The sequence below is a fragment of the Balaenoptera musculus genome, chromosome 20 (genome assembly GCF_009873245.2).
Source record: "Balaenoptera musculus isolate JJ_BM4_2016_0621 chromosome 20, mBalMus1.pri.v3, whole genome shotgun sequence".
Classification (NCBI taxonomy): Eukaryota; Metazoa; Chordata; class Mammalia; order Artiodactyla; family Balaenopteridae; genus Balaenoptera; species Balaenoptera musculus.
Window position 1 is genome coordinate 49,663,369 of NC_045804.1, and position 15,815 is coordinate 49,679,183.

The 15,815-nt window shown below is 37.9% G+C and overlaps 1 protein-coding gene across 2 annotated transcripts in view; it reads right to left on the reverse strand.

The window, feature by feature from the left end:
* The window catches only part of RABEP1 (rabaptin, RAB GTPase binding effector protein 1), a 104,303-nt gene that overhangs the window by 17,875 nt on the left and 70,613 nt on the right, over positions 1-15,815 (reverse strand). For both annotated transcript variants that reach the window (XM_036836948.1, XM_036836949.1), the window contains 5 exons: positions 14,874-15,052; positions 12,729-12,860; positions 7,276-7,743; positions 5,905-6,009; positions 4,003-4,119 (listed from right to left, as the gene is read on the reverse strand). In XM_036836948.1, the coding sequence (XP_036692843.1) occupies positions 4,003-4,119; positions 5,905-6,009; positions 7,276-7,743; positions 12,729-12,860; positions 14,874-15,052 (1,001 nt within the window). The remainder of the gene's footprint in view (positions 1-4,002; positions 4,120-5,904; positions 6,010-7,275; positions 7,744-12,728; positions 12,861-14,873; positions 15,053-15,815) is intronic.

Sequence of the window (15,815 nt, forward strand, 5' to 3'; positions counted from 1 at the left end):
TATTTGAAGAGAAAATCAGTGATATGAAGATAATAAAGACAAAAATGATGGGAAATACGGAAGAGAGATTAAAGAAGCCATGTAGATGCAATGCGAACATCTAACATATACAAATATTTGAAGAAGTAACAGCCAATGGAAATAGCTGGTAGAGCTAAAAATATACCTGTGCAAAAACTCAAAAATTCCGTGATTTCACTACTATGTATACTCAAGAGAAATAAGTCCACATGTCCACTAAAAGACATGTACAAGAAAGTTAAAAAATGTATTCATTCACAATAGCCAAAAACCAGAAACAATCCAAATATCTCTCAACTGTAGAATGGATAAATAAATTATGGTATACTCATGTTATAGAATATACATAGCATTAAAATCTAACTACTGAGACACAGAACAATATGGATAAGTCTCACAGACATAATGACCCAACAGACCAGATGCAAAAGGTTACATACTATATGATTCCATTTATATGAAGTCCAACAACAAGCAATTCTAAAACATAGTGTTAAAAGTTAGAATACTGGCTACCTCTAATAGGCAGGTGGGGTATTTACTTATTAGTAAAGAACATGAGCGTATTAGAAATGTTCAGGATCTTGATGCAGATGATGATTTATTACCCTAGTAAAATTTTTCACACGTTAAAATTCACCAAATTGTACACTTGAGATTTATGCACTTTATGTTTATCTCAATAAAAACAAATTTTTAAAGAGACATATGGCTGAGAATATTCCAATCACGATGTAAGACATTAACTCAGAGATCCAAGAAACCCTGTGAACTCCAAACAGCAGAAATATGAAGAAAAACACACCTAGGTATATAGCACAGTAAAACTGTTAATAACAAAAGCCAAAACGAACATCTTTACAACAGCCACGGAAAAAATAACATTTCACCTTCAAAGGACCAACAATAAGACTTACAGCTGACTTCTCATCAGAAACATGGAAGGCAGAAGCAATGGAATAAGAACTTCAAAGTGCTGAAAAAAAATATCATAAATACTCAGAATTCTATACCTGACCACAGAGTATCCTTCTTGAATGAAGGTGGAAAGAAAAAGATATGTCTAATAAACAAAAATATGAGAGAACGGAGACTTTTGGCACTGTCCAAGATGGATTAAGCCCACCAAGGCCATTCTCTCCCCTTATTACAACTAAAAACCCTGGAAAAAATACAAAAAGCAACTACCTGAGGACTCTAAAAAATAAGCAAAAGCAGACAGTTTAGGGAGGGAAATCAAAACGGGAAGAAACAATTCATACTGCAGTTTACTGCTTATTTGGGGTTTTTTTCCTATTTTCTGCCAGCATGAATCTGAGAGCTGCCCCAGTTGTGAAGCCACAACAGATGCAGCAGCACAGGACAAACAACTGTTTTTCTGATCACAGGGCCAGGACAGGGTCCCCATGAGCTGACGAGTAGAGTGGTACTGAGAGAAGAGAGCTAGGAAAAGGATCCCCTAATTCTGTGCATGAACCAGAACAAGTCTCACACTCACCCCTGAGCTATATACATACATGGACACATCCAAAGGAGCACTGCAAAGGCTTTTAAAAACGAACTGACATTAGAACTACCTACTACAGAAGGCAAGACAGAACTTATGAACTGAACCTAATCAGGTTAACAGAACTGAGAGTCTCACAGTAAAATATTCATAATCTCCAAGATCAATCTAAAAGTATTTGACATAAAAAGAATCAGGAAAATGTGGCCAATTCTCAAGAGGAAAGAAAATCAACACATGCCAACCCCATGATGACCCAGGTTGGACTTATCAAAGACTTTAAAGTAGCTATTGTAACTACGCTGCCTGGTGTAAAGGTAAATACTGTTGAAACGAATGAAAACATAGTTCTCAGCAGAGAAAAACTTTTATAGTTTTTAGAAACTATATGTTTCTAAACTTTAAAGTTTATAACTTTAAAGTTTCTAACTTTATGTTTCATTTAAAGAAACAAATGAAAAATTTACTATAAATTACAGCACAGAATCTGGCACAAAAATAGGCAAATAGACTAATCAAATAAAACAGAGTCCTCAAACTGACCCACACATGTACATTCACTTGATAGTTAACAAAGATGATCTTGCAGAGCAGTGAGAAAAAGGTGATCTTTTCACTAAATGGTAAAGGAACTGACTCTCCATATGAAAAAATAAAATAAAAATTTACCCATATCTACAGCTTATACATAAAAGTCAGTTCTAGATGGATTTTAGATATAAATGTGAGTGGCTATAAACAATGAAGCTTCTACAAAATAGATGAAAATATCTTCATATAACCCCAGGGTAAGAAAATATTCTTTTAAAAACCAGGATAAAAATCACTCATCATAGGGCTTCCCTGGTGGCGCGGTGGTTGGGAGTCTGCCTGCCAGTGCGGGGGACACGGGTTCGGGCCCTGGTCTGGGAGGATCCCACATGCCGCGGAGCAACTGGGCCCGTGAGCCACAGCTACTGAGCCTGCGCGTCTGGAGCCTGTGCTCCGCAACAAGAGAGGCCGCGATAGTGAGAGGCCCGCGCACCGTGATGAAGAGTGGCCCCCACTTGCCACAACTGGAGAAAGCCCTCGCACAGAAATGAAGACCCAACACAGCTAAAATAAATAAATAAATAAATTTAAAAATCACTCATCATAAAGAAAAGATCAATAAATTTGACTACATTAAAATTAAGAACTTCTGTTCATCAAAAGACACCATTAAAATAATGAAAATCTAAGGTACTGAGTAGAAGACATTTGGGACACATCACCAAAAGGCTCTAAGATTATATAAAGAACTCCTATCAGAAAAATAAGTGGAAAAAAAAAAAAAAGACAACCCAATAAAAAATCAAGCATAAGACTTGAGAAGTAATTTCAAACACACACACACACACACCCGACACAATGATATCCCAATGGCTAACAGACATGGAAAATGCTAAATAACCTCAATGGCCATAAGAGAAACGCAAACTAAGCCACCATGAAATACCATTACACACCCACCAAAATGGCTAATTAAAATAACACAAAATGAAGTCTGTCAAGACTGCAGACCCACAGGAATTCTTCTCATACGTTGCTGGGGAAAGTATAAATTCATACAACCACTTTCTGGCACTATTATCTCCAAAAGTTGACATACATTTTGAACATTTTGACCCAGGCATTCCACTCCTAAGCACATACCCAGCAGCAACATGTGCAACAAGCCCTATACAGAAATTTCAAAGTAGAATTATTCATAATATCCCACAACTGGAAACAACCCAAATGCTCATAACATTAAGACAGATAAATTATAATATATCCATACAATGGTACGAGTATACAACAATGAAAATAACAACTACCACACACATTTGTGAGTAGGAACCTCACAATGTTGAATGGAGAAAGACAAACACAATGAATGATTGTGTCATTCATTGAATATGGACTATATGATTCATTTGTTAAAATAAGAAAGCAGACAAAGCTAATCTAATGGTGTTAGACGTTAGCACTGTAGTTACCTCTAGGGAGGAAGTAGTAAGTGGAGGGGGAAAGTGAGGGCTTCTGGGGTACTAGCTAATTTTCTATTACTCGATCTTGGTGGGTACACAGATATTAGTTCAGATATGTTTGGTATATCTGTATATGGTCACGTTTTTTCCCATGCATGGTATTTTTCAAAAAGTCAAAAAGAAGATAACTAGCATCTTTCTTGTCAGCAGGTTTCTTGTGCAGCAGAAAAACCTAATAAAAATCAAAGGGGAAAAGAGAACCAGAGCCTCCTGATATTTACTAACCAGTTATTTCAAAAGTTACTTTCCTTAAATCTGTAAAACAGACACCAGAGAAAGATCAGTTTGAGATATTCTTATCTGAGGGAAAATAGAACTGCCAGATCTTCAGGGCAAGAAAGAAACCTTACTAGGTTTTCAGAACGCTTTTATTTAAACAACTCAGTCATCTCCCAGGGGCCACATTCTAAAACCCTCACTTACCTGGTGACTTGAATCTTCCGTGCTCTGCTTTATGAAGTCTTCCAGCTCCTGTTTATCTCTCATTGTCTTCTCTAACTGGTCATTTGCTTGCCTTAGCATCACCTGTAGCTTTTTCACCTATGCAATTTTAAACGTCAATTAGAAGGAAGTACCAGAACTTTCATAAATTAAAAAAAAATCCCTACCTCCAGAAAATTTTTTTAAACCTAATCTTTTTTCCTGAGAAACAAATTTGTCAATTTGGGAAAAAACTGAGATGAATTACCTCATTCGACAACTATACTGTGCTTTACAGTTAACAAAACATTTTTCATATCCATTACCTCATTTGAAAATATCTGCTTTTCCTCCTGGGTCTTCTAGGCTAGGCACTGGCATCCCTGACTCTAGCTTCTGCTGCCAATCTACAATCCACTCTAACACAATAAATATTTCTAAAATGAAAGTCAAATCATATTATTTCCCTACTTAAAATCCTTAAATGCCTCCCAAAGTCTTCAGGGTAAAATTTAAATCCCTTTAGTCATCACACCCCTCCCTCAATGATCTCATCATGGCCTTCCCTTTGTAGCTTCCTCTCCCACTATTTTCCCCCCACTCTCTCTCCACTCTCTCTCTCTCTCTCACACACACACACCACCCCCCCTTATGCCCAGCCACATAAACTATTCATACTTCCTAGAACACACAATTTTCCTTCATAACTGTTCCTTTGTACACATTTCCTCTCCTTGAACACCCTTTCTCCACTTCTTTTCCTAATTAATTTTTACTCTAGCTCTAAAACAAACTTAGCTGAACTGTTACCGCCCATAGTTAACTTAGATGCCTCTGCTCATCCTCTAGTTCTACTTGTACACGTACAGGAACAAACCATATTGAACTGATGGCTTGGATTGAACACTGAAAGCTCCCTATGGGCAGTACGGTGTTCTATCTGTATCTGAATACTCAGAACCCAGCGAAGTGCCTGCACAGATGAAGCAAGAGTAAAATGTCTATTGACACGACTATGGAATCCAAGATACCCCATTCCTATACCACACTATCAGAGGCCAACTATTGATATAGTAGCTTCACAAATAGCGTTAGAAATTTACCTCTAAGCCATCTTAAAAAAAAAAAAAGCATATATGGAGAAAATTAATGCCAAAGGCATTTGAAAATATTAAACCATCATTCTAACCTGCTTAAGTTTATTTTGAAGACTAGGGTAACACTCTCCATAACAACCAAAGAACAATTTGGAAATATAAGAAAAAAGTTATTTTTTCCTTACATATGCTTTCACAAGTTTACTCTCATGAAGTTCTACATCATTTCCTAAATGTTATCAGGGAACCCATTATTAGGCACTGTATTTGGAAAGGTACTTGTCAGTTTCAGCATACCTAATCTACCAAATCTTAATTTCTGTGACCCTGCAAACTAAACTTACTTCAACAAATTTATGACAAGAATTAGGCAATAAGCAATGAAGAGTACAAATACTGATTAATGTAATATTCAATTAAGTTTTATCCAATTAGAAGCAACAGTCAACCCAACCCCTTATCTCCCTAAATCTCTGTATCATAAAGCACTTTCCGTGTGCATGCATTCCTGACAATAACACTTCTAGGCCTTGGGCAGAAGGAACAGGTTGGGAGAGGAGATATGCTAGCTGAGCTGACCTGTGTGGTATTGGGCAAGCTAATGAAGCAAAGACACACAAAAGCAAAAATTCTATAGTGTGCTCCCACTGGAAATGTAACTGACGTTGCATGTACCAGATTATTTCAGACTTAAGGAGAGGAGTATACTTCATAAAGCAAACTGGGAGGGGTGAAGGGCAATTAATTCAGCACTGCCAGTGAGAACTACAACAGCTCACCAACTTCGCACACCCCAAAAGAAACTCACCTGGTCTCTTGTTTCAGCCTCTTGAATCTGAATTCCTTGTAACTGTTTTTCATAATTGGAACACATATCACAACGTCTACCAAGTTTATTTCCAGCATTATGTACCTGAAGGGCACCAAAATTACCTCTTATCAGGCAGAACAAAACAAGTCTACATCACATACTTGAGGAACACATGCAGTCTTACCTATGTTACTCGAAGTAGAAAATGGAGTAAACAATTTATTCAGGGACTTATGGCAAGAAGTTACAATAGAGAGCAGGATTCTAAAAAATCATAAGTCCAATATAAGTATGACAGGAAAACAAGGGACACAACTTTATCATCAAGAGGCTAAGGGCCACAAAACACCACATTTGAGAGAAACACAAGGAAAGCAAAAGGTACCACACCGTGGCACTCACAATTTAAATCAATACTACCCAACAAGGGAGGGGATGGGGAAGGGTGGAGTGCAAATTAACCATTTCACCAGCTCCAAGCACAAAGGAGGTATGAAACAATTAAATAGCACCTTCTCAAACGTTTTGCATGAGACCAAGGAGAACAGTTTCTTTTAGGCTTAATAAGCTGTTCCACTTGCTAATCAACAGCTTCTTTAAAGAGAAGTAGCCCTGAGTAAAAGAAAGCACTGGAGGTCATAAAACCTGTATCCTAACCCAGGTTTGCTACTTAGTCGAAGGGGAAACTTGAGCAACTCATTTGACCTTTCTGAGCCAGTTTCCTCATCTATAAGTTGGAGAAACTCATGCCCTGATTGTCTCATTATTATCAAGAAGCTCAAAGAGAAGAGGTATGTGAAAAGGCTTTGTAATCTGTAAAGCACTATGCAAATACATATTTAAGTTTTTATCTCCTAATCTTACTTCTGAGTTTGCAAATACTATTAGGAGGAAAATTAACCTCATTAAAGGTTGCCTTCTCTTCTCTCCCATATTTTCCACCCCCTCCTTAAACTCATTCTAAGCATCAACTGCTGAAAAGCATTTGTACTTTAGACCTCAAGGAAAGATGAAAGAATATGCATCTTCGAATACACTGAGATTACAGAAAACTGCAAGGAAACCAAATTCGGGCTACACAAAGTTAGCTATGCTATTCAAGCAGATCGCTCCAACTTAAGAGATGTGACTTCAGGTGGAGAAGTTCACACTTAACACAATCAGCTAGTCAGTTCCCTTCTCTGTCATAATCACCAGGAACAGCCAAAGCAGACAACGACAAGGGTCAGACAATATGCGTTAACACCCATTTGCTGGCAACAAGTGCGAGCATTGACTCCAGGGACCATCTCTTGAATGAACAATAAATCCAGAGCTACTCAGTATCCCCCAAAGTGAGCGAGAGGAGAAGTCAGGAAGATAACTCACCTCTTTCTGCAGGAGATTCCATTCTGTCTCACTGACTAAGCGGTAACCACTGGGAGACACATAAGCACTTTCCATACCCTGTGTGACACTAGACAGGAGGGATGCCGTTTCTTCTTGTTCTGGTGTCATCGCCTTGATTGCTCTTTCCTGATCTTTGGTTAACATAAACCCACTTGGCATTTGCAGTGACCCAAGGGACGCGGTATCAAAGTTCTCAGTCACCGAATCTGCTCCTACCAGTGGTCCAAAATCTGATTCGTCCAGGTTCCCAGCAGATTTTGCTTTGTAGTTATAGCCTAAAGCTTTGGATTGCAGTGAGCCTGAGGTTCCCAAGCTGTCTGTAGACTGTGCTCTCCTGAGCCCATCTTTAAACATGTCATTGTCTGATTTACTGAATGGATCCCCGGATGGCAACAGTAAGTCTGCATCTAAAGAATGGACTGAACCATGGTTGCTATCTAAGTGCTCCTGAAATGTGAAAATACATTGCCAGTTAGACAATTCCTGATATTTTCAAAGAGAAAAACTACCATATTTTATAAAGTATTTTGCCACACGTTACACATGACAATCTTCAGTGTGCTGCCTTCATATATTAATTGAACAAACATTTATTGAGTGTCTTCTATATCCTGGGCACTAAACCAAGCACTCAGGATACAACTGTGAACAATCTCTGACTCCAAAATGCTTAGTTTCATGAAAAAAATAAACAAGTGAACCAAGTAAACAGGCTATTAGAATATCATATTCAATAAAATGACCGGCTACAGCTATGTACTGAATGCTCTGGGAGCTCAAGGAGAGGAATTCAGCCCAGACATAAGAATCAGGGAAGGTCTCCTGAAATTCAGTATTGGGTATATGGAACACGAGGTGCCTGCTGTATATCCAAGTAGAGATGTCCACCCAATAGAGGGACAAAGAAGTCTTTAGATAGAGACTTGGGAGTAACCACTATACAGTAATAATTAAAGCCACGGCAGCAAATCAGAACACTTAGGATGAGTCTGTAGGATATGAAGAAAGCCAAGGGCAAGGCCCTGAGAAACATCAATTTTGTCCATTTTGGGGACGGACAGAGGAAGGAGTACCCAGAACAGAAGGGAAATGAGGATAATGTTGTACACTAGAAACTAAGTTTCAAGCAAGGTGTAATCAACATGTTAAATAAGTCTGCATCAAGTGAAAGAAGCCAGACGCAAAAGGTCACACACTGTATGATACCATCTCTATGAAATATCCAGAATAGGTAAATCCCCAGAGACCAAAAACAAATTAGTGGTTGCCAGAGGTTAAAGGGAAAGGAGAGTAGGGAGTGACTCCTTAGTGATATAAGGGGTCTCTTTTGGGGGCGATGACAATCTTCTGAAACTAGACAGGTAATGGTTGCACAACATTGTAAATGTACTAAAGGTCATTGAATTGCACATTTTAAATGGTTAATTTTTTGTTATGTGAATTCCATTTCAATTTTTTAATGTGGTGCAGCACACTCCCAAAGTCAAAAAAGCACACCAGTACCATTCTAGCACAGTTTGTAGGAAAATCAGAAAGCAAGGAAAATGTAGCAAGTTTTTCTTGAAACTAAATTTATTCAATTTAAAGAACTGGCTTTTATTTTAAGATACTATCCTTTCTACTTTTTGTTGTTAAATGTCCTTCCTTTTATGAACTGGAAAAGACTAAAATACAGATTTTCTTTCAATGTTTTAAAAATATCCTTACTTGGTATAATAAAAAGTTGACAACTTTTATGTTAATTCCTCCATTTATTTCTTTTTAAAGGTTGTGGTTTTTTTTTAAGGTTTTTTAATCTGTGAAATTCCGATGGCTGAGGAACACAAATCTAGTATATACTGAGCTAGCTATGGCAAAGGTCCCAAATAAGCACCCTAATAAAAACTGGAGAGAGCACATTCTGTTGGCTTATAAAGGAACACGATATCTAACGCTATCATATATTAACACAATGCTACTGTGACACCAAAGAAGGAAGGGGATAGGGACAAGAAAGTTGTGAGGGCCATTTAAAAAACACCAGACTACCATGCTGAAAACAACACTTACAAGGAACATATGCTTGTAGGGGTATGTAAACTGTTACACTGTTTCTGAAAGATGATTCAACAATATGTTTGTTTACGCTCTTAAACTCAGCAGTTCTCTTGCCAAGAACTTATATTAAAGGAGTAATCAGATAAGTCCATGACTTTTATACAAAGAAGAATTATATATAATAGCATTATGGCATTACTCATAATAATGAAAATTTTTTTACTAGTGAAAAATGAAATAATTGACTATCTGTTAGTGTGTTAATCATGCTTATTTTCTATATTTTATGATGTTTTTGACCTTTTGAAGGCCTTGCTGGCTGAGGAGAGACTGCCTCTTCCAAACTAGCTAATTCCTAGAAATAATAAACAACTTGCCTATGAATATGTCTTTCACATCTAAATCAACCAATCTCAAGTCGATACTCCCAACCAACTCCTTTATCTAACTCTTACACACCAAGCCAGTATTTCCCCTGCTCTAAATCAACCCAGGGCCAGGTACCAGAAAACTGAAGATAGACTCTATGCCCCAAAGCCCACTGGATTTATTCAAACTAGCCAGTCCTATGCTATTTACCCTGCCCTACCTTTCCCTCGAAAATCCCAATAATGGCTGTGGTCCGTGCTTTCCCCTTGCTCCTGCTTTTGCTTCATGACCAACTCTGGTGCTTCTCCATGTGACTCTGCACAGTGTACCATGACTCTCATTTCTAGAGGGACTGTAACATTAAACTTCTTGTTCAATGGCATTAACCTCTCTATGTCATCACTCGGTCACCTTTATAAATTAAAACCTGGGCACAAATCAATTTGCAGGAGATTAAGGAATTATGGTACATTTACATGCTGAAATACTGTTAGTCATTAAATATCATTTTGGGGGAAAACACTTACTCATGTGCCAAAACCTTTAAAGACAGATTTAAGTGGGGGAAAAAAATGTACATAAAACATCATGTACAGTTACAATCTGTATTATGTTTAAAAAGTACAAATAGAAACACACATGTTACCTTTGGAAATGGAAAAAGAGGGAAAGGAGAGGTACATACCAAAATGTTAGTGGTGGTATCTCTGGCTAGTAGAATTATCAGTTATTTTTATTTTGTATGACTTTCTGTACTTTCCAAATTTTCCATAATGAACACATATTACTTTTGTGGTGAGAAAAGCATATTCTAAGCATTTAGGTTAAAGAAGATATAGGGTCCTACAAATTTTAAGTGGCTTTAGCAATATATCTAAGTCTCCAAAGCATTCCATATTAACTTTAAATCAACAGGCTAAAGTAAACTGTCACTGCCTCTCAATACAAAACAAGTACATTCAACATTCAAACTGCAAAACATCAGATCTGAAAGGCTATAAGATATTTCAATGTCAGAAAATGTTATGCACAATATACAGTATGAATCTGTTAAGACACTATTAAAAAATTTTAAGTGCTTCACTGTAAATCACAACAAATTTCCTTTTCCTGTTTTCCTGCTAAAATATTTTTTTTAAAGTTTGAAACTTTGCCAAACATTCCTGGACACAGGATTGCATGATGCAGAAACCACATAATATTTGGCAGTACGCAAAAATTGAGACATTCTCTTGGAAGTCTATTTTAAAAAAAAGACAAAGCAGAATCAGGGCAAGGTTCTCAGTGTATGAGCCAAGAGAGAGAATGTACAAAAACAATTACATCATACTTTTCAGTGTCCACTAGGATTTTTTAAAGCATTTTTTCAATGTCAAATAATCCATAAACATGGAAGTATGAGCCACCAGCAAGTAGATTTTACATGGCTCAGCGTAAATCTGCAAACTAAACAGAAACATAATACCTTTGAAAGTGAGAAAAGACCCTTATCCAATTTACCTGAAACTGGTTCACCAGGCAGGGAAAGGAGGTAGGGGTGGGGGAGTAAGTATGAATCTCTAAACAGCAGGGACAGTATAAACAATGCATATGAGCATGGACAGCTAGTAGAAACGTCTGGCTGTGATGAAGTGGAGAGTATGCTAAGGCTGGAAGGGTCAATTCAACTCCAAAGGCCCTTGTATGGCAAGCTGGGGACCTTAGTTTTTACCCTAAAGTCAATTAACAGAAGCATTTCCTTCCCTGAAGAAGAGATATCAGCTTGAGTCTTGAAGGATGAACAGAAGAATTCCAGAACTCAGAAAGGCAGAGGGAGGTAAGCACTCCAGGTAAAGGAACCAATGTGCAAGGCAGAGAGTATAGCACAACAAGATGAGCAATGTGGCTAAACCAGAGTGCATATTATGAAGGGTCTTGACTGTCTGAGTGAGGAAGTTGCACTTAATTGTGTAGGTAATGGGAGTGAGCGGTGGTTCTGACTAGGGGAGTAGCCTGACTATAGCTGCACTTAAGAAAAATAAATCTGACAGTAATGCTGAGGGTACAGTGGAATGGGACAGGCTGAAGACAGGAAATGCAATGAGGAGGCCCTTGCCACATGTGGGTGAGAGGCGATGAGGCCACAGGAACACCACTTTACACTTTCCACCTCCAAGTCTCTCTACTCTGCCCATTCCCAATACCTGAAATGTTCTACCCTACTCCATCACAATCTGCCAAACCCCATACACTCTTCTCAGGGCTTAAGATCTAATACTTGATAATACTCAAATACAGGCCATAGAGAATTAAGTGTTTCAATACTTTAGATAAAATCTCTTTTAAACAAAAGCTCAAAGTATTAGAAACATTTATTCATATCAAAAATGATTTTGCAGGGGCTTCCCTGGTGGCACAGTGGTTAAGAATCTGCCTGCCAATGCAGGGCACACAGGTTAGAGCCCTGGTCAGGGAAGATCCCACATGCCGCGGAGCAACTAAGCCCGTGTACCACAACTACTGAGCCTGAGCTCTAGAGCCCACGAGAGACAACTACTGAGCCCACGTGCCACAACTACTGAAGCCCGTGAGCCTAGAGCCCGTGCTCTGCAACAAGAGAAGCCACTGCAATGAGAAGCCCGCGCACCACAATGAAGAGAAGCCCCTGCTCGCCACAACTAGAGAAAGCCCGCGCCCAGCAACGAAGACCCAACTCAGCCAAAAATAAATAAATAAATTTATTTAAAAAAAAAAAAAAAAGATTTTGCAGATATTATTTAAATTTTCTTCTGATGTTTTAATTTTGGAACCGCTAGAAAAAAGAACATCTAATTGTTTCACAGACCATGAGAGAAACTGCGTGTTTCAAACTGTACTACCTATAATACTGTGAAAACAGCTGAAAATAAAGTATTATCACTTTATCTAATTTTCAGCTAGTAGCTACTACCCACTTCCCATATGAACAATGTAACTGACTGATGTAAGAGAAGCTAAAAATGGTTAACACTGTGTATATGACGATTTTAATTATAGATTCATTATACCTCCTCATTTGATAACTGGGCTGAAGATTCTTCATGAGTTAAAGCACACACTACTGGTATTTTTACTTCTTCCTCAACATTTGTTTTTTTGTGATCCTTTCTCTTACTAAGTCTTTGTTGTTCATCTTCCTCCTAAAAGTTAGGAAGAAAAAATACATATTACCCAGGTAATCTATACTTAATGATTCCCACAGTTCTTTAACCACTCAAAACAAATATAAAAGTATACTACATGAAAGGCAAAACAAAAGAGAGCAAATCACCCACCTCTTCTTCAAGTGATTTGAGAAAGAAAATTTACATAGAATGTTCCTTCAGCTTATTATGGAAAACAAATAGGAAAAAGTTATGGCATTACACATCCATTTGAAACATGTACAAATTTATATGAAATACAAATGAATGATTGAAGCTGATGTAATAATTCACTCAACAAAGATCAAAGATACCTTCAATGCCCCCCCTCAAAACACTCTAGTGGGGAGGGACAAATACACGATTACATCACTATATAAGTATGTACAAGGTCCTATAGGAGAGAAGACAAAGATTTCATCTGAGGGAGCTAGAAAGGCGGGCCCAAAGAAGGTAACACTTGAGCGGATCTTGAAGAATCAGTAAGATGAGTTTGCCAATTGTATGAGAGGAGACAAGCAAGGGTTCCAGGGAGAAAAGAAGTATGTAAAACGGAGAGGGGCACAGAAGAGCAGGCATGTGGGGAAGACTGAATAATCTCATGTGACTAAAAAGAGGGCAGGCACATGAGTAGTGAGGTACATGGAGAAGGGGGTGGTGATTAAGTGCTTAGACTCTGGAATCAGAGACTGGTCAACCCTCAGATATGCCATTAGTCCCTATCTCATATGGGAATTTTTGTTGTGTGTTTTTCTGTTTTGAGAACCACATGAGATAAAGCTTTACATATAAAGCCTTAGCACAATGCTGGCACACAGGCCTTAAATGACCAGTTCTGGAATTTAGACTACTCTAATGGGAAGCAGGAAAAGCATGATTGTATCTGTACTTTAGAATCTAAATCCTCAAGTTGACTGTGTCTACACACAAAATGAATGAATCAATTAAGAGAAAAGAAATTTAAAAAGGAAGAAACTTCTGAAAAACAAAATCTAACCTAAGTTACACAAGATAATTTAAAATATTTCTTACAGTACCTACAAAAGCTTCTACACAGCTATCCTAGGGAAATATTTGCACACATACACAACACAGTATAGGATATTAGCTGCAAAACTATTTGAAATGACAAAAAAAAAGAAGAAGAAAGAAAAACCATCTAGATGCCCACTACAAAGAGAAGGATTAAATCAAATATAGTGCATCCATGTCACCAGCTAACAAGAATGAGATAGATCTCTAAAGTGAAAATATATCCAAGATGATGCTTATGAGAAAAATAAGCTACAGAATACTTATACTATGATTTCAGTTGTATGGGGAAAAAAAAAAAAAAGAAACGTGAATATACACTTATAAACACATAGAAGTGGTATGGAATACTACCTTCCAAACTGATTATTCCTGATTATAAAAGTGGTTATTTCTGTGAAGGGAAGTATGTGAGATGTCAAGGGAGATTTTCACTTTATCACTTTATTTTTTCACTTTGTATTTAAAACAAAATATTTTAACATGAGAATGTATTTATGTATTACTCATATAATTTAGTTGTTTTTTAAGATAAGGAGAAAACAGGATCCTGGGTATGCAGCCCTCTAGACACCTGCCTTTTCATGTCACTCAGCCCCTCCATCCCCACCCATCACTGTCTAATAAGGCTTTCAGAGCAATGTCACAAAAGACATGGCCTGGATTAACACAATTCAGGAGCCCTAGGAGAACTGGACAGAACTGTAGAGAAAGATTTTCTCAGAAATATGCACTACTGCATCCTGCAGACTGAAGAGGATCATTTCTAAATCAGTTCTTCCCCTTCCCCCCAGACAAGGCCATTTCTAAAGTTGAAAAACAAAATCCCTCAAATGCAGCTATTATGTTTTTTGAAATGGCATACATCAACTTTGTTTCAGGCTTAAGTCAATCTATAATATACATAAAGAAATATGATGTGTCGGGGTGGAGTGGTTTATTAACAAGGCAAACAAGTCCTACAAAACTGGTATTCACCTGATCTTTCTTCTTCAGTTCTTCAACTTGTCGGAGCTGTTCTGAAGTTAGCACAATTTCCATTCGCTGCATGTCCCTCATCAGCAAACGCTGAGATTCCAGGAACTGGTCATTGGCCTTCTGCCACGTGTGTTTCAACTGGTTGTGCTGTTGTCGCTCTTGCTCCAAGAGATGGCATACTGTTTAGGAATCCCCCAACCAAAAACACTGAATTTTAATGGTAGGCAATTTCTTTAACATAGGACTAACTAGACTAGACCCGGCCAAAGGTCCATCCGGTCTGGGATTCTGCCTCTGACAAGAACCCAGGGGCAACCTGCCATAGGACAAGGCAGCTGTCCCCACACCACCTGTCTAAGCAGAGTCTCCCAAAGTGTGTTCCTAGGAAGAGCAACGTGTGAAAAAAAGATTTCTGTGCTCAGTGAGTTTCAGAAACCTTGGGTGAAAAACTTTTTTTTAAAGATTTCTTTACTGCAGGACTTTGAACTCAGGGTCTCAAGTATGTCTATGTTCTCTTGTAAGGTGATATATAATACAATACCTCCCAAATTTATCTGACCAAAAAATTCTTTCCACAGTGCCACTCACGTAACAAATGTTCTAGGGAATACAATTTGGGAAACACTGCTCTAAAGGGAAAACACATAGTAACCACTCCTAATTGTCTTTAATACATTCTGAATAAATCTTGTTATCCAGGAATCCTTCTTGAGTCCATTTAGTTTTGACCTCTCAGGATAAGTCAAAGAATCTTTGTAAATGCTTGTGTTATTGATATTCATCAGCTCAGCCATCTTCTTCGGGAAAAAAAGAATAGATGGTATCATCTATCAGCCCATCTACCCAGTTACCCAAGCCAGAAACCTGAGAGAAAAGTCATACTTCTGACTTTTCCTCACCCAACACATTCAACTGTGACAGAGGCCTACTAATGCTACTTCC